Source organism: Entelurus aequoreus, linkage group LG01, assembly GCF_033978785.1.
Source record: "Entelurus aequoreus isolate RoL-2023_Sb linkage group LG01, RoL_Eaeq_v1.1, whole genome shotgun sequence".
NCBI classification, from domain to species: Eukaryota; Metazoa; Chordata; class Actinopteri; order Syngnathiformes; family Syngnathidae; genus Entelurus; species Entelurus aequoreus.
Genome location: NC_084731.1, coordinates 4,503,779 through 4,531,108, shown reverse-complemented (window position 1 = coordinate 4,531,108; position 27,330 = coordinate 4,503,779). Strand labels below are relative to the sequence as shown.

Sequence of the window (27,330 nt, the reverse complement as noted above, 5' to 3'; positions counted from 1 at the left end):
ACTTTATTTCAATCTACCAGAAAAAATTTATTTAGGCAGAAATATCACAGAATAACATTACAAAATATCTTTGACAAAGCATGATAAACTACTTTTTTGTAGTTTTGTTGGTTAGACCAGATGTGTAGCGCAGCGCTATTATTTTGAAGCCGGACGTGTGTGATGGGTATAAGAATATATATTTTGATGAAAGTCTCTGATTAAAGTCACTTTAGACTTCCTCTCTAAAGTCTTTTTCTGCTGAGCTTTTATTCCATTGTACTAAAGCAGTTCGAGTAAGAATCTACAATTAACTGTAATGTGTAAAGTTCTCTTTGCAAGCAGCAAAGCTCGCCAGCAGCATTTGTTCCAATGATGTCTCATGGCGATTGAAGATAAAATTGTCTTGTCCTTAGAACTTTGGACATGAGACTTCTATAATGTCACGCTTTCTTTGTGCATTTCTGATCACTATTTGCCCCGCTTGTGGCTCCACAGTAATTGGACACCATTATGCTACAGAACGGGCCAAGGGTAAAAAAGGAGTCAAGGTGTAGGCACATTAAAAAAGTAGCACCATAGTTGTGTAGTCTCATCTACACAACTATGGTGCGTTCAAGGACAGCTAAATAAAGTGGAAAAGGGAACAGTCGGCGTATCACAATAAAACAAAACGACAAACATGCAAAAACTGTGTGCTCTCTAACACTATATTATTTTTTACAATAAATGAATTGCGGCCGTAGTCCGGTGGTTGGGGACCACTGGTGTAGCCTACATAAAGTGTGGAGTTACATTGATTTATTTCCTACACTCTCTGAAGGCAATGTGATAAGGGAACCCCTATCCTTTTTTCTAAGCTGTCAGTCACAATGACACACAAGCGAGACTCAGGCCAAAAATCTGAATCTGAATTTTTTTTATTTAAATCTGAAAAGGAAAGATCTTAATCTAAAAAAATACTCAAACTAAAATTAGAAAAAAAAAAAAAAAAAAACTAAAATATCAAACTAAATGAAAGTGGAAAAAATAAAATAAAGATTTTCATCAAAATAATTACTAGAGTTAATCATAATTATTTTCAACCTAAAAAAATGTGTGCACTTAATTTTATTTTGAATACACTTACGGATTTTCAAAATTCAACATCAACAATTTGGCCCTAATTTAGCGCCATACTCTGTCCACTGAGATAAAGATTGTAAATGGCTGACAAGCGGGTTCAGTCTTGGGCTGGACAATTAAACCAATTTTTATCTCGATTTCAGCTTATCACGATCACAAAAATATTATAACTGCAAAAATGATTAATGTGCAGCGCAACATGGAATAAAATTCCTGGGCTTGTAACGGTGAAATGGATGAGTGAGCATTTTAGTGAAAAAAAGAGCACATCTACTAGAAGTTTGTGATCTCACCACATGGTTTCTACTTTTTGTTTGACGGGGATTGTATGCCAGGCGTAATGTAGTTTAAGCACTTATTGATACATTTACAAAATTATTATGCTCTGAACTAAATTACTGGTCAAAATTGCCCTAATAAGTATTGCACCAATAATTGTGAGGATTTCTGTATTTAATGAAGATTTTATAAAAAATACTTATGACACAAAAAACACACTTGGTGGTAAAATGAGTGTAAAAGGTAAAAAAGTAAATAAAAACTTCAAAAAACTTTTTAACGGGAAAACAGAATTTTATTGTTTTGTCATATTACTATTTTAATTTATTGTTGTTACTATTATTATCATTTTACTTGTTTATTTGTTAGTAATTTATATCCGGTTGTTCTTTTAAAACTATATTTAAAGTTGAGTTTTGGTGGTACAATAAATAATTGTGTTTTCAAATTGACCAATATTGTGATTTAAATATCAATCAAAATAATAGTGATTATTTTTTAACCATAATTGTACAGCCCTAGTTCACTCTGTTAATTTCATTTTACTAATGAATAAAGGCGCACAGGTGCTGAGAGCGACGCTGAGTGACCCATCTTGCACTCGGTTTGAAAGCGAGAAAAAGAAAACAGACACAAATTTGGCAATTTATTTAAGTTATCAAATAAATTTTCATTTGATTAAAGGCCTACTGAAACCCACTACTACCGACCACGCAGTCTGATAGTTTATATATCAATGATGAAATCTTAACATTGCAACACATGCCAATACGGCCGGGTTAACTTATAAAGTGACATTTAAAACTTCCCGGGAAATATCCGGCTGAAACATCGCGGTATGATGAAGTATGCGCGTGACGAAGTCAGAGTAACGGAAGTTATGGTACCCGTAGAATCCTATACAAAAAGCTCTGTTTTCATTTCATAATTCCACACTATTCTGGACATCTTTTGCAATTTGTTTAATGAACAATGAAGGCTGCAAAGAAGACAGTTGTAGGTGGGATCCGTGTATTAGCAGCGGACTACAGCAACACAACCAGGAGGACTTTATTGGAGCGCTAGCCGCGCTAGCCGCCGACCTCACCTTGACTTCCTACGTCTCCGGGCCGCCAAACGCATCGGGTGAAGTCCTTCGTCCTTCTGCCGATCGCTGGAACGCAGGTGAGCACGGGTGTTGATGAGTAGATGAGGGCTGGCTGGCGTAGGTGGAGAGCTAATGTTTTTAGCATAGCTCTGTGAGGTCCCGTTGCTAAGTTAGCTTCAATGGCGTCGTTAGCACAGCATTGTTAACCTTCGCCAGCCTGGAAAGCATTAACCGTGTATTTACATGTCCACGGTTTAATAGTATTGTTGATTTTCTATCTATCCTTCCAGTCAGGGGTTTATTTTTTGTTTCTATATGCAGTTAAAGCACGATGCTATCACGTTAGCTCGTAGCTAAAGCATTTCGCCGATGTATTGTCGTGGAGATAAAAGGCACTGAATGTCCATTTCGCGTTCTCGACTCTCATTTTCAATAGGATATAGTATCCGAGGTGGTTTAAAATACAAATCCGTGATCCACAATAAAAAAAGGAGAGTGTGGAATCCAATGAGCCAGCTTGTACCTAAGTTACGGTCAGAGCGAAAAAAGATACGTCCATCACTGTCTCTCAAGTCCTTCACTGTAACGTTCCTCATCTACAAAACTTTCATCCTCGCTCAAATTAATGGGGTAATCATCACTCTCTCGGTCCGAATCTCTCTCGCTCCATTGTAAACAATGGGGAATTGTGAGGAATACTAGCTCCTGTGACGTCACGCTACTTCCGGTACAGGCAAGGCTTTTTTTTATCAGCGAGCAAAAGTTGCGAACTTTATCGTCGATTTTCTCTACTAAATCCTTTCAGCAAAAATATGGCAATATCGCGAAATGATCAAGTATGACACATAGAATGGATCTGCTATTCCCGTTTAAATAAAAAAAAATCATTTCAGTAGGCCTTTAATTGCTTATCTGAACGAGAGCGGGTTTTGGAGCTCATTCGAACATGAGCTCCCTTTGGGCAACCCCCCAACTGTGAGCTTTAATGTTTCTATCTAAAGGTGAAGGTCTTTGAGCCTCACCTCAAAGTGTGTCACCATGGCATCCATCATCTCTTCACAGAAGGGCGGGTTGGCTTCAAATGAGCCACTGACAGGACAGAAAGACAAGAAAGGCCTGCAAACAAACACCTCGATATTACAAACACACAATACACCGTCACTACACACAGGCGGGTGCACCTCACCCTCGTGATCCAAAGTAGCAGTCGCTGTCGGAGAAGGCGGAGCAGAACTGCTTAAAGTAGCAGTTGAGCGGCGAGGCGAAACACTCAAAGGACACCCCAAACTGTCTATTCAAGGCCTCAAAGACAGGCACTGGCAGTGCCCCCTGCAGGCCTGTGCCCTCATTAGTGGTGCTGCCAAACATCACCTACACACGGACACAAACAAGTCATGATATATCACAGATTTGGCTGGCAAAGAGTCAGCTGACCTGGTATCTCTTGAGGAGGCACCACACTCTGGACAGGAACTTCTCAAAGCGAGAGTCATCAATGCAGCTGTACCTGTACAACAACTCCTAAACAAAGCAATGTAGTGGTTAACATAGACATGTCTTATCAAGCCTAAAATCTAAACATGTGCTGCATCTAATGTGAACAGTCATGACATCACTACTGACCAGTTTGCTAAAATGACCCCGGTTCACTTTGACCATCTCTCCTTTGAAGCGCAGGCAGGCCACGTCATTCTCGAAATGAAGTTCCACGCGTGGCAGCGGTGGAGACGGCAGCGCCAGGCGTAGCGGGTAACAGTAGACCAAGCGGGACTGTGGCGGTGATGGGCAAGCTTCTGAATACACATATGACATGACAGAAGGGTGTAAGCTATTTTGGGACTTGAGTGAGGATCTCGCAGCAGCCTCTGGTAGGTGTGTGTGTGTTAATGAGGATCAATACCAATTAGCTAGTTGTTAGTCAAAATATAATACATATGGACAAGGGTATGTGGCGTAGTCGGTGACAACCTGAAGCAATAGAGGCAAAAGTGAGTACTTGGAAGAGAGCAGCAGAAGGTGGTGTTGATTCAGGACGTACTCTCACTCGGCCATGGGCACGATTCCTCCTTCTCATGGCTGCTGCTAGCTTGCTCTTACCCTGAGCATTCATATTACAGCCTGTTTTGCTTGTGTAAACCTAAGTAGTCGGTTCTATTACTGATCCCTAACTGTGGATTTCCTTATTTGAGGTCATTTTAATTATTTTGGGCAAGGTGGCTGCTGTCTTTAATTACACTTCCAAGAGAAAAGATCGCAATAATTTAATGACGTGCCTTTATTACACACACACACACACACACACACACACACACACACACACACACACACACACACACACACACACACACACACACACACACACACACACACACACACACACACACACACACACACACACACACACACACACACACACACACACACACACACACACACACACACACATTTAGTCAGGCGGGTGAGCAAGCGTGCTGTGGGTTTGATTCTTGGATTAAGTTTGAGTCTTTGGCTTTTTATTTCTATTTTGAATGTGGCGACTTGTCCAGGGTGTATCCCGTTTCCCGCCCAAATGCAGCTGGGATAGGCTCCAGCACCCCCGCGATCCCGAAAGGGACAAGCGGTAGAAAATGGATGGATTATTAATAATCTGCAATACTTCATTGTGGACTAAGTGTGCGCAATGTTGACGATATATTATATACATTTAACCAACAATAGAGCTTTTAATATTAAGGAGAGGTTCACTTTTTCCCCATTTTGTTATGTTACGTTGGAGCCTTATTCCAAAATTGAAAAAATAAATTTGTCCTCAAAAAAAAGTTTTTTGTTTTGTTTTAGAAATGTTTGCAAATTTATTAAAAATAAATAACTAAGAAATCACATGTACATAAGTATTCAAAGCCTTTGCTCAATACTTTGTTGATGCATATTTGGCAGCAATTACAGCCCCAAGTCTTTTTAAATATGATGCCACGAGCTAAACACAATCTTTGAGCAGTTTTGCCCTTTGCCAAGATACCTGTGGCGATGACACAATCGCATCATTTGCTATGATGATACGATTTTCTTTAAAAACGCTAAAAAATGTATACATACATCTAAAAACCAAAATGTAATTATTAATCAGTATTAACTTGTATTTTTATATAATTTTGCTATATTTTCAATTGTTGCTGCTTATTGTATAATGTACATTGTTGAGAAGTTTGACTACGCTCTAATCGCATGCGTCTTGTTTACATCCGGTTTCGGCAGCACTGTTCCGGTGGTCAAAGTCTTTATTCAGTGGCCGAGTTTTCATTGCATCACCTGTCAATAGTGCACACATAGTAGGCTATATATAGCCACTTATACTGTAATGACCTGCTGGTGATAATATTTTATGTTCGTGTGGTTTTGATTTGATCCGTGCTTAAAAGTGTATTGGTGGAGAATGAGGGAAAGTGTTTGGACGGGAGGTAAAACCTGTCGGATATGGGCTGGTTGTTTTCATAAAATTGTCAAAAGTTAAAAATAGCGTTAGACTTTGTGTGACTTCTTCTGGAGGCTACAATACATTATATTACTTTAATTTGTTTTCACATAAGGTCCTGGGTTCAAGCCCAGGCTCAGGGTCGTTCTGTGTGGAGTATGCATGTTCTCCCCGTGACTGCGTGGGTTCCTTCCGGGCATGTTGGCTTCCTCCTACCTCCAAAGACATGCACCTGGGGATAGGTTGTTTGGCAACACTAAAATGGGCCTAGTGTGTGAATTTGAGTGTGGATATTGTCTGTCTATCTGTGTTGGCCCTGCGATGAGGTGGCGACTGGTCCAGGGTATACACCGCCTTCTGCCCGAATGCAGCTGGGATAGGCCCAAGGCTCCCCCACAACCCCGAGAGGGAAAGGCGTTATAAAATGGATGGATGGATGTTTTCACATTAAAAAAAAAATTATATTTTCATGGTGTGGCAGCTATGAATTTACTGTGGTGGTGCGCCACATTGAGTTACATCAACAGGAAACCCTGATAATGTTACAACGCCATCCAGTGATTTTGTCGTATTATAATTGTGATTAAAAGTGTAATCATTCAATGATGTTGAAAACTTGAAACATCAGTATCAGAATAGGTATGACAAATAAGTACCCTGTAACTACTTGGTATTGGATCTATACCCACATTTGTAGTATAACCCAAGACTAATGTAATCCAAACAACAGAACCTTTTACTAGAAGTGTAGATAGAAACATGTTATAGCAGAAAATCAGCTACTGTATTAAGAGTAAAATAACAAGTAGAATAGGGGTGCAACGATTCGTCGACATTGTCCAGAATAAAATATGTCGCTGATAAATTAATTTGTTGACAATAGTCGGTGACATCATTACTTGTGTTAATCCAGAAGGACGTGAGTCAGAGCAGCTAATCAAACAAAATTGCGGGTGAAAACATGTTAAGCGTGGGAACATTTCCTCTTATGTCAAAAATATGAATACCTAGCTAATTTTGCAAAGCAGGTCCTGTTTTTAAAACACTACAACTTTGATACGGGAGCATTTAAAGCAGAAGAATGTCGGACATCTGGAGGATGCGATCTCAACTTGGTAAGATACTTAGCTTGTTACCTTGCTAGCTCGCTAACGAATATCAGGCGTAGTTGTGTGAGAACATTTTTTAACTATCATTTTAGCCAAAGTCCCCCAGCTAAACTTTGTTGAAATCAATTCAAGTATGTTTTTAAGCAATATTAATTTGCAGTGCAATAGAAAAAGGCACTAACAATCAATCACACGAACACAGAGCAACAATGCGCCAATTAAGATTACACATACAATCTATCACCAATGTTCCCTCTAATTTTTCATGTGTGTGAGCAAACGCACAAACTCCCTGAGCATACAGTGGAGCACATGTGAGCAACATCAGACTTGCACACTGTGGCCACACCAGCCTCACACCTGTCCCAAACCTGACATCATAACAATTTAAATGTTTTATTAAAATTATTTTCTGATATAAGTGATTTTGCCCCTTTACAATGACAATAACAAAAAAAACATGTTTTTCATGACCTATGTGCTAGTATTGTATGTCTGGCTGTGGGTCCTGCCTTTAAAAGAAATGTTACCCCTTTCAGAGATTACATTTAGTTCCTGTAACTTTCTGTCTGTAAAATACATCTTTTTATTAGCATTTATGAAATCTAGTGACAACATTTCATGAATAATACCCTTAGATTAACATCCTTAATAAATGGCAGTAAAATAAGCACACATCTGATTGAGGAGTCCGAGTGTTACAACCTGGCATTTACACATTGTGTTGCGTTGGGGTAGTCCGACTTTTTGTGTGGCCATAAACGCAGCACTGGCTAAGTGCCATGAGTGTGTGTGTTGGTGCAGGTGAGACAGAGCAAGCGGCTTCTGTTGATATGACGGATTAAGTTAAACCAATTAAGTTGGTTTAAAGGCCTACTGAAATGAAATGTTTTTATTTAAACGGGAATAGCAGATCCATTCTATGTGTCATACTTGATCATTTCGCGATGTTGCCATATTTTTGCTGAAAGGATTTAGTAGAGAAAATCGACGATAAAGTTCGCAACTTTTGCTCACTGATAAAAAAAAGCCTTGCCTGTACCGGAAGTAGCGTGGCGTCACAGGAGCTAGTATTCCTCACAATTCCCCGTTGTTTACAATGGAGCGAGAGATTCGGAGCGACAAAGCGACGATTACCCCATTAATTTGAGCGAGGATGAGAGATTCGTAGATGAGGAACGTTACAGTGAAGGACTGGAGAGGCAGTGATGGACGTATCTTTTTTCGCTCTGACCGTAACTTAGGTACAAGCTGGCTCATTGGATTCCACACTCTCTCCTTTTTCTATTGTAGATCACAGATTTGTATTTTAAACCACCTCGGATACTATATCCTCTTGAAAATGAGAGTCGAGAACGCGAAATGGACATTTAAAGTGACTTTTATCTCCACGACAATACATCGGTGACACACTTAGCTAATGAGCTAACGTGATAGCATCGTTCTCAAATGAAGATAGAAACAAAAGAAATAAACCCCTGACTGGAAGGAAAGACAGAAGATCAACAATACTATTAAACCACGTACATGTAACTACACGGTTAAAAATTCTCAGCCTGGTAAGGCTTAACAATGCTGTTGCTAACGACGCTAAGGCTAATTTAGCAACTTAGCAACCGGACCTCACAGAACTATGATAAAAACATTAGCGCTCCACCTACGCCAGCCAGCCCTCATCTTCCCATCAACAGCCGTGCTCACCTGCGTTCCAGCGATCGACGGCGCGACGAAGGACTTCATCCGTGGGTTTGGCGGCAAGCATCGGCTAGGCGTAGTAAGTAGTCCTTGTTGTGTTGCTGTAAGTATTGTACTTAGCCGCTAATACACCGATCGATCCCACCTACAACGTTCTTCTTTGCAGCCTCCATTGTTCATTAAACAAATTGCAAAAGATTCACCAACACAGATGTCCAGAATACTGTGGAAATTTGTCGAAGAAAACAAGAGGTTTCTGTATCGGGTTCGATGGGGTCCAACCACTTCCGTGGATTTTGTGACGTCACGCGCATAAATCATATCCAAAGGAGTTTTTCAACCGGAAGTGTGGCGGGAATTTTAAAATTGCACTTTATAAGTTAACCCGGCCGTATTGGCATGTGTTTCAATGTTAAGATTTCATCATTGATATATAAACTATCAGACTTCGTGGTCGGTAGTAGTGGGTTTCAGTAGGCCTTTAAGCCTGGTTTGTATGGCAGAAAAGTACCAGTTTTTCTAGATAAAAGTTTTTTTACTCATGTTTTTGGTGTGGTTTTTGCTCAATAAAGTGATTGATGGAATTCCTGTCCGTAAAGTGTCTCGACAGACGATAATTGAACTGTGTTGACAAAGATCGTTTTATTCATTGAGGCCACTCTTTTTGTCACCTGTCACTCACAGAGTCTCATTGCAAAATCATACAGAATAAATTGTGATGTGTTTATTTCGTTTAGAGTTCAGATGGGATTTTTGATTTTCTGCACGGCATTAATTTGCTGTGCGCAGAGGACGCGTGAGCAGTGCGCAATTGCGCAGGCACGCACCTTAGAGGGAACGTTGTCTATCACATAGCTAAATTGATAAGAATGAATCAATTACATAATTCTATACATTGAGTCTATTAGATTACTAAAATACCAATAGTTAATAATCAATAATATACCAATGGGCAGCTTTTTAAACACATTATCCTAAAATTATTGTTTCTTTTTTTAACAAGTTAGATAGTTTAGGTGTTTGTTGTTATTGCTGCTATTTTAACTGTCTGATTTTTACATTAATAATATAATTTGTTTACAGCCCTTTGCCTGTCCTTGCTTTTAAATAGAAAAAAGTTGAATAGCTACATTCATTTTTGTAGCAGCCGAATGAGCGGCATAGTTACAGTGTAAACAATTATTTATGAATTAATTAGTCATCTTTTTGTTAGTAAGTATATGCCTAAAATTATTTCAAGCTGAGTTTGAAAGTCCATGGCTAAATTAGAGCCACTAAATTTGTGTACGCCTATAATAATTAGGACTGGGCGGTAAACCGGTTTTGCAAATTATAGCAGTATATTTTAGAAGAGGTAGGCGTTATATCGATTTTATCAATAAATTCAAGTTTTTTGTTACAGACAATTTAAAAAATAAAATATCTATGTTTTTCCTCCTCTTGCGCCGGCATATTTTTTTGGCCCCCCATGAGGCCCCTTACATCCTTAGCGGAAATCCAAAAGCCTAGCAAAACATGGCTAATGCTAATGAGAGCGAGACGCTTGTTCCAAAGAAACGAGAAGTGTTTTCACTGCTTTAGAATTTCGGCAACAGGTGTGGAACAAATGACTGCATGCTGCAGAGTTTCTTTAAAAAAGGCAGCAGCACAACAAACTTATTCCAGCGTCTGAAACAGCATCGAGCCGAGTGGGGGAAATGCAAATCTTTACAAGGCGAACAAGACCGTAGTAACAACTCAACCTAAGCAGCAGCACACTTTGGTGATATAATTTACACAGGGTACCATGTACAGTTTGATTAAAGAGAAACATGCACAGAGCAATCACTAGAGCAGTCGCACTGCACATCCAAACCAGACAGCTTGTACGCGTGTGTGCTGCTGCAAAACTCTGGTGGAATTCTAACGCATTTAATCGTCAGTATAGCAATATATATCATGTGCAATGAAGTGAACATTGTCTAACATCAATACACACTAACAAAGAACCCATGATACTTCAGTGTTTTTACTTACTAGAACAACAGCGTCATCTCAATGTTTTCCTTGATTATTTATTTGCATACAATGTACAATACTATTTTTTTATTTACAGTAGTATTTTATTTAAAACAGTTTGCACTTTATAGATCTGATTGATTTTCATTACTATTTAATGATTATTGGTATCTTTATTGATTTACTGGAGTTGTTTTATTTGCATGCAATGTGTAAAGAAGCTTTAAGTTTACACTATTAATTTCAATATTGTATATTATTTATTTGCCTGCAATGTACAAATGCTGCATTTTTGTTTACAGAAGTATTTTACTCAAGCAGAAGCATTGCCTGAAGCTCTTAATGTAGTTCTTTGAAAAGTATTGCATTTATATCTGGTCTAAAAATAACATATTACCAATTTGAATTTTGCTACAAGTAAGATGCAGTGACATTACAAATGACTACTTTTTGATCTATTAAAAGCAAAACATATTTCGAATTACCTCTGTAAATTGTATTCATTGGTTTCCTTAAAAGGCAGGGAGAAAAAAAAATAAAAAAATTGAAAAAAAATATCGTAAATCACATTTTTTGTGAAAAAAATCTGAGATTTTATTTATAGGCCATATCTCCCAAGCCTAGAAAAAGGTTTGTATTTGACACAATACTGACACATTGATGTATGTAATCCTTAATGTGTTGACGCGGAAGTCTCTGCTCATTCTGTCTGCGCTTGGTGCTTCCCTGCCTCCTCCTCTACGTACAGAGTGAGGAGGGGTAGGAGCCGCGCTCACACAAATTCCAGCACGAGGAGTGTGTGAAGCATATCTGTTAATCTTACTGTTTTTGCAGGGAAATCACAAATTTTGTCCTCCTTTCCCGGCGTCTTGCGTCAGGAGGATTGTCGCCAGCAATCTGGTCTGTTTGACTCAAGCCTCTGCATCACTTGGCGCAACACACGTTCATGACAGCACCGTGGCGAGTTGCAATTTACGTGATTCTATTAAATTAACAACGTGCGAGAAATGGATGCAGTTGAGAATGGAGAAAACCAACTGTTGGAACCTGATGTGGAGTCATGGCAAAGTTCAACCCTTTCGCCAATACAGCTTTTTCTGATTGGGTAAGATTTCTGCTGGACAAATTCTTTACCCATCTATTGTGTGATTCATTATCAGTTGAGTTACCAGTGTTTTGCCTACAAATGAGTGCTTGCAGTGTGGAGGTGTTCTTACTAAGTTGTAATTTTTTACATTAATTGTTTGTCTTGCTTTGGTTCTGTTGAGTTGTCCAAGTTGGGCTTTGATTGTGAAATGTGTCACCTTTTCCCAGACCTCTTCAGGCAAGATATTTTGCAATTTGAGTAGGAATTCATCAGATTTTACTCTGAGGCTTTCAATTGTAAAATTGACTTGTCTTACTCTCTCATTCAAGAGTTGTTTTTGCGCTTTCAACAGGATTGTGTCTGTCCTGTGGCCTTTAATGGTAGAAAAAAGGCGTAGGCTTGTGGGCATGAGGCCATTTTGTCTACATCTCAGGTTAAACCTGAGGTGGTTGCGGTAGTCTGCAACCTTACACGCCAAACTTTTGTATTCCCGCACTATTTAGGGTATCCAACCCAAAATGTTTAGAAAGATGTATATGAATGTTCTCATTTATCCATGGCATTGTCATCTCAGGGCATTCAATCAATTGCAACTGGACTGTTTGTTTTGTTTTAGAAGACGTTTCGCTGCTCATACGAGTAGGCTTCATTAGTTTGTACTCATTGACTTAGATTGTTCAGATCTAGTCCGGTGGCTGATGCCAAAACCCCAAATATTTATACTCCAAAAACCAGGAGGGTGTGCCTGGGCAAGGATGGTTGTGCCCTATCGTAGTGAGAAAAACAACTGTTTTGATGCAAACTAGCAATCCAGGGACTTGATTGTATATTTTGTGTTATTGTTACTAGCTGAGGATTTGAGCATAGCTAAAGGTTTGTTTTAAGGAAGATTAAAGATTATACCTTTACTATTTTTATATTAATTTCAAAGATTTTAATCATTTTTATGTGCAGCTTTTAAATAATTTGATGTGCCTAGTAGTGCAAGTATGCCCTCAGTCATTACATAAGTATACTCTATTAATGTGTGTGAGTGTCTACCTGTGGGTGGGTCCGGCAGCAGACTCAGGTGTGTGTGTCTCAGGCGACGACTGTACTCTGAGGACAACTGGTAGATTTTGGAGCAGATACCCTCCACTGAGTCTTTGGCGACAGCGGTTACATGAGGACCACACTGTTGCCTCAGGTGCTCCAGGCGGTCCTGTGCAGTCACATGACCACAAGTCAGGTGTGGAAGTCACTAAAGCAACAGGGACCTTAGCAGAAAGTGTAGAAGGTCAAAGTTTACCATGTAGTCCTCTTTGCTGGCAGAGTGATCCCGGCGCAGCCAACTCATGGTGTCTTCTGCGTTCCACTTCACCACCTTTCTGCTCTCTGGGCTGGCGTTCCTATGAAGGTCAAATATCAAATTGTTAGCCTCCTGTCAGCTCCAGTGGCTGATTGACTCACAGCGGCCTACCTGGAGTCGATCATCTTCTTGGCAGCTTCAGCGTATTTAAACAACAGCTTCCTTGCCTCTTCCTTGTACTTGATACGAGACAACCTGCCAGACACAAGAAATCATCACTATCATCACCATTATTATCATAATCACATACTATGATACACATACCTGATAGGAATGTCGTTCATGACCTCTCTGAACATGGACGGAGATATGATGGGTTCACAGTCACTCGGCAACAAGGGGTCAAGACCTTTATCAATTACTTTTCTCTCCAGCAGCCAACGGTTAAACGACTCTCGGGGCGGATCAATACCTGTCACAGACACAGACGTGACTTTCCCTTTCACCAACATTTGGAAAACCAATTAATGTCAGGTATGCAGCAAGTGAGTCAACAACATTTTGAGATTTGGATGCAGTCATTGTCTAAACTGCATAATTGTCCATGGCGCATGTGCATGTAATTTTTGTAAAAAGGATAAAAACACATATTTAAAAACTAATTGTGTGTTGCTGAATTGGAAACACTGATCCCTCCTGCCATGTACTGTTATTTTCTGACAGACTAGCTGCATATGAGCTGTGTTAAGAATAAAGATGCATCCAGTGTTTACCCTTGATGTATTTATGTATTTGATTGTGGCGGTGCACCACTGCAACATATTAGATGCCCCACCTTAAAAATGAGGGTTTTGTACGTCAAAACAAAATAAAGATATACAACGTATTTTAGCATCCAGAAGCAAACAAACAGTCTGACGGTATTTTTAGCTTTTATTGCCAATTTAGTGCTAACAACAGGCTTAATTCCAACAAGTATTCCCTCTGTGCACACATGTCCGCCTCAGTGTTTCACTCCTAGACCCTTAACACTTTCTCATTCTTCGCCAACACTGTGTTCACAGACCATGGGAAAATGAACATCATGACACACAAACATACACATTAACACCGGCAGGTTGCGCACTACTATATTGACGTACATTTATCACCATAAGAGTGCTGCCGAAACCGGTTGTTGAGATGACGTAAGCCATACGCACAGGGTTGTCTGGATCGGAGATGACACTGGCGGCTTTTAAGGAGAGGAATGTTCTTAGCAGCGTGAGGTAAGTGTGACGTCAGGCTCTCTGCAGCTCGCTTTCGTCGCAGACATGAAGCGACAGAAGTAAAGAGTCTCTAAACATAAGTACAGTCTACAATAACATTAGAAATAGATGCTAGATATGTTTCCAGTCATTTTAATATGGAAAGAGTGACAAAAAAAGATTGGAGAAATCTCTAAATAAAAATACATTTTAAAATAAGCAGCAACAATGGAAAAATAGAGCAACATTATATTTAGGAAAAGATATGTTAATACTATAATCAGTAATTGTTTTAAATGTATATATATACATTTGGTTTGCCTTTTTAAAGAAAATATATGCATCATAGTAGAGCTGAAACGATTCCTCGGGTAACTCGAGTAATTCGATTACAAAATATATTCGAGGAATTTTTGCTGCCTCGAGGCGTCAAGTTTTTGTTTGTTTTTTACGGCATTTTGCCTCGTTTAGTAGTCAAAACTCACGTTTCGCACGGACTGTTTAGGTATTGCACAGCGTGTTTACGTCAGATCATACGCCCCCTGCACTGCACAACACCGCTCCTTTAAATATGCTTGAGTTTAGTAAACTTTTTCGCCGACATAACTCGCAATGGCAGACGTCGCAGAAAGCAGTGGACAAGAGCCATAGCAAAACGAGGGAATTAAGAAGCGACAAAAGTTGTCTAAGGTGTGGGAACACTTCACACTAAAATCGGAGGAAATCGCAGTCATATGCAAACATTGCTAAGTGTAGCTCGCATACCACAATAGCACAAGTTCGATGCTGCAGCATCTGTCGAGAAAGTATCTGATTGAGGGACGTCTAGAGGCGAGGTAAGTCATCTATTATCAAATGTAAACGCAAAAGTTGTGTTAGTAAAATAAATGTTATTCATTATGATAACCAGGATGTGTTCTTTCACTCCCGCAAAGTCATCAAATGCCGCCAAAAGGTGTTGACAACTGCGCTGTCGTCTTCAATTAGCCTTTCATTAGTAACCACGCGAAAGTAGTCGTGCAAAGTTATTCGGGTTATTCAAGTCATGCAGCCACATGCTACTTGGATAGCTTGCACACACTATAGTCTCTATAGCATAGGCGCCAATCTACATTTCTGCCAGTGGGTGCTCGGACGGGCAGTACATTTTTTTTGGTTTTTGCTTGGTGGTGACTCACCACTGGTTGCTCATTTCAAATGCAGTATTAAAGGCACTACATAATCCACTTTTTATGTTTGATATAATGAAAACTGTTATTGTTTTATTTTTGATACTAAGAATATAGTTTTATTTTAACTTTCTCAGGGAATATTAATTTTGAACTAATTTTATATATATGTGTTTTCATCTCAAACATGTTATGATGGCAAAATGAACATTGATTACTATTTTGCATGCAAAGAATGCAATGAATTGTAATGCATTCTTAAAATTTAAAACGGTTGTTGTCATTATTAAGTGGTTTGTCTTTTTATATTGTTTATGTATTGTTGGCAGGTTAAAAACAGCTCAGCGGATTTGCGTGGAGAGACCACCATTTAAACGGCACCATACAATAATCATCAAAAACGCACGACAGACAAGAACTTCGTTTATGCGGTCACACCACACAGGGCTGTGAGCGCACCTGTTTTTATTAGCACACACAAATTGGCACAATCAACCACGGACGCATTTCAGCTGTGCGTGTCAGCCTTCAATAATGAAAACAGGCGTTTAGGAAATAAGACAATTAGGCCAAACGCAATAATTGAGGGCACATCTTAGCACAGACCTGGGCATTCTGCGGCCCGCGGGCCGCATCCGGCCCTTTGTGCGTCCCTGTCCGGCCCGCGTGAGGCCAATTATAAATTACAAAATAAATTTTAAAAAGTATCTATGTCGAGTGTGCAATACAACGGTGCTGCTTTTGTTTTGAAAATCGTTATTTGTATTACTTCCGTGTGGACGTATGCGTGATTGTGAGTGAATGTGAACAACTGCAATTACAAAATAAAGTTGAAAAAACATCTATGTCCTGCGCGCAATACAATTGTGCTGCTTTTATTTTGAAAAGTATTATTTATGGGCGTGTGTCCGTGTGTAACCTGCGAGTGAACGTGCACATGCAGCGACAAGTGATGCACGGTTTACACCCGAGACGCCAAAAAGAGAAAAGTTGATGAGGAATGCCGTGTTTTCAACACATGAACTGCAAAGCAACGTCCCCTCACCTAAGGTGCGTGCCTGCGCAATTGCGCACTGCTCAAGCGTCCGCTGCGCGCAGCAAGTATATGCCGCGCACCAAATCAAATCCCATCTGAATTATAAACAAAATAAACATATTTATTCTATGGAATTTTGCAATGCAACTTTGAGCGACAGTGACAACAAGCAGCCCTAATGGTGTTCGTCAACACCGTTCAATTATTGTAACGTCTATCGAGATGCTTCGAGGACAGGAATTATATCGATCACTTTATTGAACAAAACTGTTTATATTCGGACATAACCACACCAAAAACATGAGTAAAACAATTCTATCTCGAAAAACTAGTCATTTTCTGCCGTACAAACCAGGCCAAAACCAACTTGTCATCTGTCACCAACACGCATAGCACTAAACCACTGGTGCGTTTAAGGCCACACAAAAAGTCGGACAACTCAAACACCACACAAAGTTACACTATGACTCCTCAGTCATACGTGTGCTTATTTTACTGTCATTTATTATTAATGTTAATTTATATATATTAGTCATGGAATGCTGTTACACACACTATGTTGAAGTATTACTATTATTATTATTATTATTATTATTTATCTTACGGTATATATGAAAAATTATATTGAGCAAAATTTAATTGAAATATTGTCGATGTGGCCCTCCAGCAGTGCTCGGGTAGCTCATGCGGCCCCCGGTAAAAATTAATTGCCCACCCCTGTCTTAGCATATATAATTAAACCTTGATTAAGCAAAAATATTGCTCCGGCCCGGCTGCACCAAATAATAATATAAATCCATTTAATAAAGTCAAAATACAAATAAGGCAACAAGAGAAGTATCCCACACTTCTCTTTTGTAGAGTAAATTTGCATAGCCGATATGGGCATCTACATCAACAATATGATTTGCCTGAGAAGCTGGACAGGACAAAAAATAAAATTAAAAATTAAGCAAAAATGATTTATTCGATTACTCAATCGATCGAGATATTCGATAGAATACTCGATTACTAAAATATTCGATAGCTGCAGCCCTACAGCATAGCATATAATGTGGTGACGTCATATTGACCACGCCCCCACTGCCACAGGTATCTTGGACCCTAGAGGAAAAGTCTGCCATTATCTACCAAGTAGCACCAAATCTATATAGGTTAGATATAATTATTGAATAAGTTTAAAATCTAGGGTACGATTATTAATTAAGTGTTAATATTTAAGTGGGCCCAGGGCCCCTCTGTAGTGGAAAAGTTGGGCCCTGAGGTCAAAAACATTAAGAACCCCTGATCTTTAAGACCATAACTGGCTTTTATGACAGAGTGACAATGTTTTTAGATCTCTTTCAACTAAGGATAAAAAGGGCATATTATATGTTATATGCACATTGTACACTTTTCATTAGGGGTGTAACGATTCATTTTAACAATGTTTTGATTCATAATTTAAGGTTGCCAATACGATTCAGGGATGATATTAGTTGATTTAGAACGATACGATCCGAAATGAATCAGTGAGTTGATATCAATTTAGTAACTTTTTAACCAAAATTCTACCAGTGTCACTGAAATACATTCTGAATACTGTATGTAAAGTTTTGTACATTCCTGTTATTTCTTGTAAGTGAATTACAGTAGATTACAGTTGTTAAAATCACCCAAGTTAATTACAGTGGAATCTGGATACATATTTTCATGCCCAGTGGTCATGTCATGTATTTCCTTCAGTGCAGCTTCGTAGCGGAAGGGGGGAATGTACAAGATACGTGCAATAATGCATTGCAGTTCTAAAAATCAGATTGTTCACACTTTTAAAGCAGGAGTTTAAAATCATCTTACGGATGGTGCACAATGCTTGTTTAATGAGGGCAGTCGTTCCTTCTCCTTAAGTTTTGCCGCTGAAGTTGAAGTTTGTCCATCTTATTTACCAGACACTGAAAATGTTCCAGTAATATAACCAAAAGAGTTAGGCTTCCTTTGCCAACCATGTGCCAGAGTCTATGGTGAGCCCCCCCACCCCTGCCGCACGTTCGTTTCAGCTTGTCGTTGTCCGTTTTCCCCGGTCTGCAGCTGTCCGAGCGTCTGGTTAACATGGACTCGAGCATAGCTGGGTCAAAAAGTCAGAAATTGCTGCGCTCTCTCAGCTTTATTGAGGTCGCCCGATCATCACCTTTTCAGAGTATGTCCTTCGAGCTCCGCACAAGACGTTGAGGAAAAGACGTAAAAGCACAAGGTCGACCCGTGGACCTCCGCAACTTCGCCCTCTGGGGAGTGCCATCATGGATCTTTTGCATAATGTTTAACGTCTTTATTTATTTAAAACTGCTAAAAACAACTTTATATAAAGCCTGTCGTTCGAAAAGCCAATGTTTTCTTTTCTAGTATCGATAAAATAGATTAATTACCTTTTAAAACTATGTTAGATCGATAATATCTTACGGCACAGCAACTAGCCGAGCACAGATCAATATTCTTGAATCTTTATCGTTACACCCCTAATTTTCATGTCAGATGGTACAACTAGTGTTTAACTATGCAAAGTTATTACATGTATAAACTTGCTTGCAAGCTATACAGGTGTCCAAACAAAAGACTGTTTAAATTAATTGCAAAGTAAGTTGGCACAACAGGAAGACATTTTACTAAGTCAGTGTTTCTCATACTTACATATAATGGGGCTCCCCAATACGAATACATTTTGGTGCTACCTGTTAAGAATCCTCCATGTTCATGCACATCAATGCAGTATCTTGATTTTTATGTTTTGCATGTATGGAAAATTAGACAAAAAATCTTTTAAGTCTTTTAAGACTTGTGTGACACAAAATGTCACTTTCTGTCTCCAGTTTTGCTTAAGTATCATGTCTTCAAACTCGGCTCCTCATTCCTGCGAGAATATTCTCCATAGACATATGACTAGTGCTGGGCGATATATTGAGTTCGTAAGATATATCGATATATTTTCAAACAATATATGAATTAAGAAAATATCTTAATATGATATAATTTATTTCACATTAAAATGACCAAACACTGCTTATTTGTTGTGTTCTTTGGTTCTCCCCCGCTTCCCACTCCCTTTCAACACTCCATAGGCTACTTAACCCCTCCCTTTCCTCCTTTCAAGACGTGCTTGCACGTATAAGAACATCCATGGTTGGATGGTTGTTTACTATGATGAGTCACGGCAAAACATTAGGGACAGGCCAGTCAGAGGCAAGATAGGGCAGGTCATCGAACCAGGAAGGGAAATCCCAACAGACATCCCAAATGACGACGAGAGAGCCGTAGAAGAGAAGAGGGAATATTCAAGCGGTCGATTTATATATTTAAAAAACTAGTGGAAGATGGCAGAGGGATTCTCTTCTTTAGATTTTTCTTTTAACGATGTAGACGACGTCCAGGAAACCCACAATGCGTATACTTGGCCACATTTGGATAAATGTATGCGTCTGGATAAAACATTAATTTGAATTGTTTTCCATGTAAGCCCAAATCAAAACCGTTCTCGAGTTACCAAGCCGGGCATATTTCGCATGAAAAATGCTGCCAAAAATGTATGGCGAAGTGAAGAAGATCATAGCCGCACAATTAAGTCAAGTCACTTACTTGGCGCTGACCAGAACCATACGTGTGTGACAGTCCATTACATCGTCGACTGGGAATTAAAAAGTGCCTGCAAATATATTTTTTATCTGAATTTAATACATTTTGTATTATTTGCACAGCGACGTTATTTATTTTACGTAGAAATAATATTTTTCTATTTTATTTATGTTATGTAATTCTGTGCTACTGAAACAGTTTATTTTCTGTGCTGTCAATACCCACCTTGACTAACTGGGTTAATAAAAGTGCCACAGACGGTTTACAGTACAGTTGTCATTCACTTCAATTTCAGTGAATCTCGCTCAAAAATGAATATCTTTATATGTATACTTTCACCGGAAAATATATTGAGATGTATATCGAATATGGAGTTTAAGTAAAAATATATCGAGATGTATGTACTTTTTCGTCCATATCGCCCAACCCTACATATGGCGAGCTCCACACAGACGTCAGTGTTTCCCGTATATGAATTTATTTCTGTAACAGGAAAAATATAAAATCTTATTCATAACTAGGAATGTAATGATAAACAGTAAAATGCTAAACCGTGGTACAACTCCCGAAAGTTAGTATTACCGTTTTTAAATTCAAATTATCGCGAAACCGTGATTGATAACACTTTAAGTCACGGACCGGTGATACTACTAATTTGCTGGAGAAGCATGCCAGCCTTAGCTCATTAGCGAGCTTTAAAGGGCAACTATACTTTTTGGGGGGAATTTTGCCTTTTACAATCCTTATGAGAATCAAGAAGACAAACTGATTTGTTTTTGTGTTCTAACTTGTAATAATCGGCTTGTTCCAGGTGGTTAGCAATGCAGCTAATGGGATTAATCCATTCTGCCTCTAAATCACTTTGAAAATGCCTCCAAAAACCGCCAGCAAGACTTCATTTATGTTCCATAACCTGTATTATAACCAAGTTATAGCTATAGCATTGTTATTTTAAGATCAACACCGAGGAACGGTTTTGCTAGCGTAGTAACACATTGCCTTACTGTGTCTCTCCTTCTCCACTGCGGGGCATTACAAGATCATAACTTTCAGCTACAGCACAATTACAAATGCTACAACAAATACAAACGACACAACACAATGACAAAGCTGCAACACAACAGCAAAGGTTTCCTCTTGTTAATTCAACCTAAAGTGTTGGTTGCACTTTATTCAAATAAGATGTACCGTATTTTTCGGACTATAAGTTGCAGTTTTTTTTATAGTTTGGGGTGCGACGTATACTCCGGAGCGACTTATGTGTGAAATTATTAACACATTACCGTAAAATATCCAATAATATTATTTATCTCATTCACGTAAGAGACTAGCCGGATATCAGCACACATCACACACACGTCAACCAATGAAAATTCGGCGCAGGCGGGTCATGGCAGAAGTGCAGTGTGGGAAAAGAAGATGCTACCTGGTACGGTACTACTTCCACCATTTCAACATTGCCGGTAACTTATAAAAACAAAGGGCTGAACAAAAATGGCACCGAAAAGGAAATCATATACTGCAGGTTACAAGCTGGAAGTAGTGAAATATGCAGCAGGAAACAGCAATCGAGCAGCAGAAAGAAAGTTTGGAGTAAACGAGAAACTTGCAAGGGACTGGCGAAAAGCGGAGGCTACTATTACTGAAATGAAGAAAACTAAAAAAGCTAATCGCGGGCTAAAAGCTAGGTGGCCACAGCTCGAGGAACAAATTCACAAATGGGTGCTTGAACAACGTGCTGCCGGGAGAGTCTTGTCAACCGTACAGTTGCGTCTCCACGCCAAGGAGATTAATATAAATGATTTTGCGGGAGGACCTTCTTGGTGTTACCGCTTCATGCAACGCAATCGCCTCTCTACCAGAGCAAGGACAACCATGTGCCAAAAACTGCCAGCAGACTTCCAAACCAAGGTAGACAGTTTCCGCAAGTTCACAAGCACAGCTTCACGGCAACCGGGAGAATGCGCCATGCAACTTTTCTGGATGTCATTGGATGGATCGACAAAGCATGGCTTCAGTGACAACCGAAACCATTCTGTCCAGATTCGAAAAGGCTGGAATAATTGGAACTGCAACTGACGATGACTCTGACGTGAGCGACGTACCGATAAAAGAGAAAGTGGCGCATTGTCTACCTTTGGAGTTTGCAGAGTTATTTAGAAGCGACACAGAGGAAGAAGATTTCATGAGATTTAGCGATCAGGAGTGACAGATTGTTTGGTAAACGTATAGCATGTTCTATATGTTATAGGTATTTGAATGACTCTTACCATAATATGTTATGTTAACATACCAGGCATGTTCTCAGTTAGTTATTTATGTGTCATATAAACGTACACTTATTCAGCCTGTTGTTCACTATTCTTTATTTATTTTAAATTGCCTTTCAAATGTCTATTCTTGCTGTTGGATTTTATCTAATAAATTACCCCCAAAAATGCAACGACGTATATGTTTTTTTCCTTCTTTATTATGCATTTTCGGCAGGTGCGACTTATACTCCCAAAAATACGGTAAATATATTGGCCATTAATTGTATACATGCTTGTTTGTATCCATAATTCATTTAACATAACAAATTCCAGACTATAAACCACTACCTTTTTCCTATGCTTTCAACCCTGCGGCTTATAAAACCATGTGGCTAATTTATGGATTTTTCTTCGCTAACGGCCATGTTATGTGTTTAATAAACCCAAGCAGACACTGAAATGTGTTATTGTTTGTACTATCGCGAAAACTTTTGGAGGATTTTGGTCACTACAAGTAGTCTGGCTTGAAAATGTACTTCCTGTTTTAATGCCTTGAACCAGACGTAAAACGGTCCATAGCGTTTCTGCTCAATAGGATTCTTCATTCATAACTACAATCAATGTTTGTAAGTTGAACAATTTAACTAAAATAATTCTTCCTTACTAAACCGTCCCATGTGTGATGTCTGTAGGAGTGTGTTCATGCATATTTCTACGTGCTATCCTAATTTAATGAAGCTAACGTTGTTAGCATTAGCTAATACACTAACAAATTTACGAGTGTCTGTGTTAGTATAATTAACTTACAATAATGTCACTGTGGAGTTGAGTCTGTTTAACTGATTGGAGAGCTAGCTTCTGCAGCTAGTAGGTCCATGAGGATGACTCCTGTTTTGTTTGATAAGCTGTTTTACTGCCGTGTTACAGGCACATTTTGGAAACAATTAAGGTATGTAAATCTGTGTAAATAACTCATTTCACAACGTATATATCTGTGGCTTATAATCCGGTGCGGCTAATATTGGGAAAATATTTTATCTTATAAAATGTAGTGGATTGTATACCGGTGCACTCTACAGTCCGAAAAATACGGTACTTCCAAGAAATAACAGGACTATGGGAAACTTCACCTATAGTGTCCAATGTATAGTATTTTTTTCCCAACAGTCACACTGGTTGATTTTACTGAATCGTTTCGGATTATTATCGTTCTAAAAAAATTAAGATTGTCCCTGAATTGTATTGTCAATCACAAATATTGAATTGTTAAAATGAATTGTTACACTCCTACTGTCGGATATTAGTTGTGTACATTGAACATACAAACTGTGCTCTCTTAGAACAGAGTGATCAACTATACTTTAAGGAATAATGACAATAGGAAGTTAACTAGCGGGAAGTTAAATAAACCTGAGGGGACGCACACAAAATCTGTTTATCATTAAAAAAGCACTCTCTAACCTTTACAAATTAAAATGGAAGAAGATTAAGATATTTAAATTATCAAATAAGTGGCTCTTAAGAAGCCACAGCAATATTTATTATTTATTCTGCCAATGAACGTATATTGTGTGTCAATCTATTTTATAGTTTGTTTTAAATAAAACATGGTTCAAATATTTCAGAATTTGTGGATAAGTAATTTTTGAGCAGATTCAAAAATTGTTTGTATTCTGTCACGTGAATTCTTCCCGGAAGTGAAAACCAGTGGTGGTCAACCAAGCAAAGATGCAGCACAAATGATCTGAGTACAAAAGAGGCTTAAATCTTCCTGCGAAAAGAAGATACAAGCAAAAAATCAAACTATGCAATTGAATAGATCTCTATACTTTTATCAAAAAACGATTTGTCAGGTGATAAAGGATTAGACGTCAGTCGTGTTCCCAGACATATCGAACTATTGTGCTCCAGATGTCATTCTACACGACAAAACAGATAGAAATTTGGAAACTCATGGACGTCTACAACTTCTTTGTGTGTGGCTGGGTCAAGGAAATTGGTATCAAGACTTTTCTGGATAAATATGCATCGTTTTGGCTCAGGCAAGGTTGCATTTAACTTCGGATCTTCGCCATGTTTACTGCTGTTGCAGGCGCAGTTAATGAGTAGCGTCTTTTCCCCCGTCTTTATCAAAATATAACTAAATGTCAACATTGTGTATGGGCTGAAAGCTTATATTTATGATTGTTGCCTTTGGTAAAACCTTAACTATTTTAGGATTTGCTCAAATTGTATTTCTTTTATTTAGACTTGCCGAGTTGATGCTTTTCGAAACACTCGTAGCGAACGTGTTAAAGAAATACAAATAATATCAAGATAATACTTAAATGAGAAATAACTGTTAAAAGTATATCAAACAAACCTTTAATGAAGTAATCACAGCAAACTCAGGCATTCTTCAACTCTGCTCCATTGGACTGGAGTGTGTTCTGCTTTTATGGTCGTTGTTTGGTAAATGCTTGCAGTATTCCGCCCTTTTTGATTACCTCAAGAGGATATGAACGATTTGTACAGCCGAAAACAAAACAAGCATAGTGCATTTTTTCCTAGAGAAAGGCTAACTGGCGCTTAGTACCTATTGAGAACAGAGCTACCTTGATCACCACTCATATTTAATTGGTTGGACTTGAGCCGGACGTGACGTCAGTAAAATACAAGCAATACTTTGATAATAATAACAACCATGGTAATTTTAGTCACAATAACTGTGATATGAAATTTTCATATGGTTACATCCCTACTCATAACTAATCTCCAATAATGACACAAAGTATCGTCTGTAAATATGATGCTTCTTTAGCCTTTATGTTGGCCTATTACATTACAAACTACATGATGACATCAGCAATAAAACCCTTGTTGTCTCTTCGTACTTTTTAGCCCAAAAATTTAAGTTTTTTCAGAGGGGGTTAGAGAATCTGGAATTTCTTTCCCCAAAATCGCACAGCCCAAGCAAGCACACAGCGTCCATAAAAATTACATGCACATGTGTCATTGTCAATCATGCAGATTGATGTAATTTATCGACAAAAGTAGTTTTATCTGACACCGCCACAGATAAGATTGCAGTCCTGCAGGAAACACTGTACATAAAAACAACAATGTTATTTATAAGTTTAAGATTATAATTTACTAGGGATGTAACGGTATTGTAACTATCAGGGATGTGACCACGCATTGAGAAAAAAAAGAGAAACATTTTTAACAGCGCGATGCGCTGCCACACAAACCCCAAAAGAACATTTTGAAAATCTGGGGCCGTACTTATCAAGCTTCTTAGAATTACTCCTAAGAAGTCTGCTAAGAGTTGACTTAAGAGTAAATAAATTCTTCGCTGAAAGCTGCACTTAAAAGTTAGTTATCAAGCGTCTTACTCACACTTTCAGCGAAGTGTAGGACTGAATCTTAAGTGTCTCACTCAGAGCTGAATTACGACATTACTATGTGCCGTAAACGGAATTTTAGGTGACGTCATTTCTGTGTCCATAGAAATGACCAATCACGGAAGGGAATCCGTTGTCTAAGAATAAAGAAATATCTTGGAAATATTTAAGCGGACAATGGGAGTGTATATTTTGACAATAAACTACAAAATAATACAAAACAAACTAGTCCCCACCGGCACTCACGCTACCGCTCCCTCTCTTCTATCGCCCACACACTCACTGACGTCACTCACCTCACGGCCACACACATACGCTACTGTCATAACATTTTCTTTCCAATTCATTAATTAGGCAACTAATTTGAAACTGGTGTGGGTGGCTCTATATATACTAGCCCACTGCAGACACATGCAGAAATCAACAAGGAATCGAAAAGTATTAAATCTGTGACAAAAATAATATCCGCTCTGTCTAAACGATACCGTTTGATCAGCTGCTCGTCATCAAAAAAAAAAAACATTGTTCCGTTCCCTGAACGTTCGCGCACGTCTCTCTCGCCTCAGTGCCATCCCCTGCTGGCAACTCCTAACCACTTAAGACACCTCTGAAGGTCTCTTAAATATCGTGGAGAGTAGGAGTGATTCTTAGACTTAAGAACGTTGATAAAAAGCTTTTATTCTTAAGTTTGAGAGTAGGACTAAATTTCGCAAATTCTCAGGACTTAAGTGTAAAATGGCACTCTAAGAAGCTTGATAAGTACGGCCCCAGGACTACATTTCCTGCAATTGGGTGCATTTCTATACTATATTTTACCTTTAGATTTATTCTCATCTACCAACCTCTTTTAGCTGTCTTCTTGACACAAGTCTCATGTAATGTACCACAATTTTTTAAAATGTTTTCAGTAGATAATTGACTAACTTTATTATCATTGAAAATGTAATGTAAAATTCTATAACTTGCATGTAAAACTCAGAAAATTCTATAACATGCATGTAAAACTCAGAAAACGATTTCCATTTGGCAACTCCATCCTTTAGCCACAACCCCGCGGGTAATATACTTCCGGTGTTGTAACCTCTATTTACAATCTGCCACGTCAATAACAAACCTTAAAATGATCAAAATAGGTAAATATTAAATGTTATTATAAATGTGCCCGTTACTACATTACATATATACTTACATCATGTACGGTATATAAAACCCTAATGGAGGAGTTTGGATGTTTTTAGGGGCTCTATGGGCAGAATTGAACAGCTCCCATAGCAGACTTTTGATCGAATGTATTTAGTATTTATAACGCGTTAAAAAAAAAATCCATCCGTCGTCATGTCTTTCATAATGATTGCGAACAATAAGCAAAATTCCAAAAAAAGTGCAGTTCCCCTTTAATATTCCTGCCACGTCATTTTACACAATAAGGTATTTTTACCAAGCCTTTTTTGACAATAGCACAACAACATTGTTCCGTGGCCTTAATACTGTGATGATATCATACTGTGAGCGTTTGATATT

The 27,330-nt window shown here is 38.6% G+C and overlaps 1 protein-coding gene across 4 annotated transcripts in view; it reads right to left on the bottom strand.

Moving 5' to 3' along the window:
* The window catches only part of LOC133647170 (mRNA (2'-O-methyladenosine-N(6)-)-methyltransferase-like), a 33,907-nt gene that overhangs the window by 3,940 nt on the left and 2,637 nt on the right, over positions 1–27,330 (bottom strand). For all 4 annotated transcript variants that reach the window (XM_062043318.1, XM_062043315.1, XM_062043319.1 and 1 more), the window contains 8 exons: positions 13,444–13,591; positions 13,291–13,374; positions 13,120–13,219; positions 12,873–13,032; positions 4,094–4,263; positions 3,905–3,991; positions 3,657–3,841; positions 3,493–3,586 (listed from right to left, as the gene is read on the bottom strand). In XM_062043318.1, the coding sequence (XP_061899302.1) occupies positions 3,493–3,586; positions 3,657–3,841; positions 3,905–3,991; positions 4,094–4,263; positions 12,873–13,032; positions 13,120–13,219; positions 13,291–13,374; positions 13,444–13,591 (1,028 nt within the window). The remainder of the gene's footprint in view (positions 1–3,492; positions 3,587–3,656; positions 3,842–3,904; positions 3,992–4,093; positions 4,264–12,872; positions 13,033–13,119; positions 13,220–13,290; positions 13,375–13,443; positions 13,592–27,330) is intronic.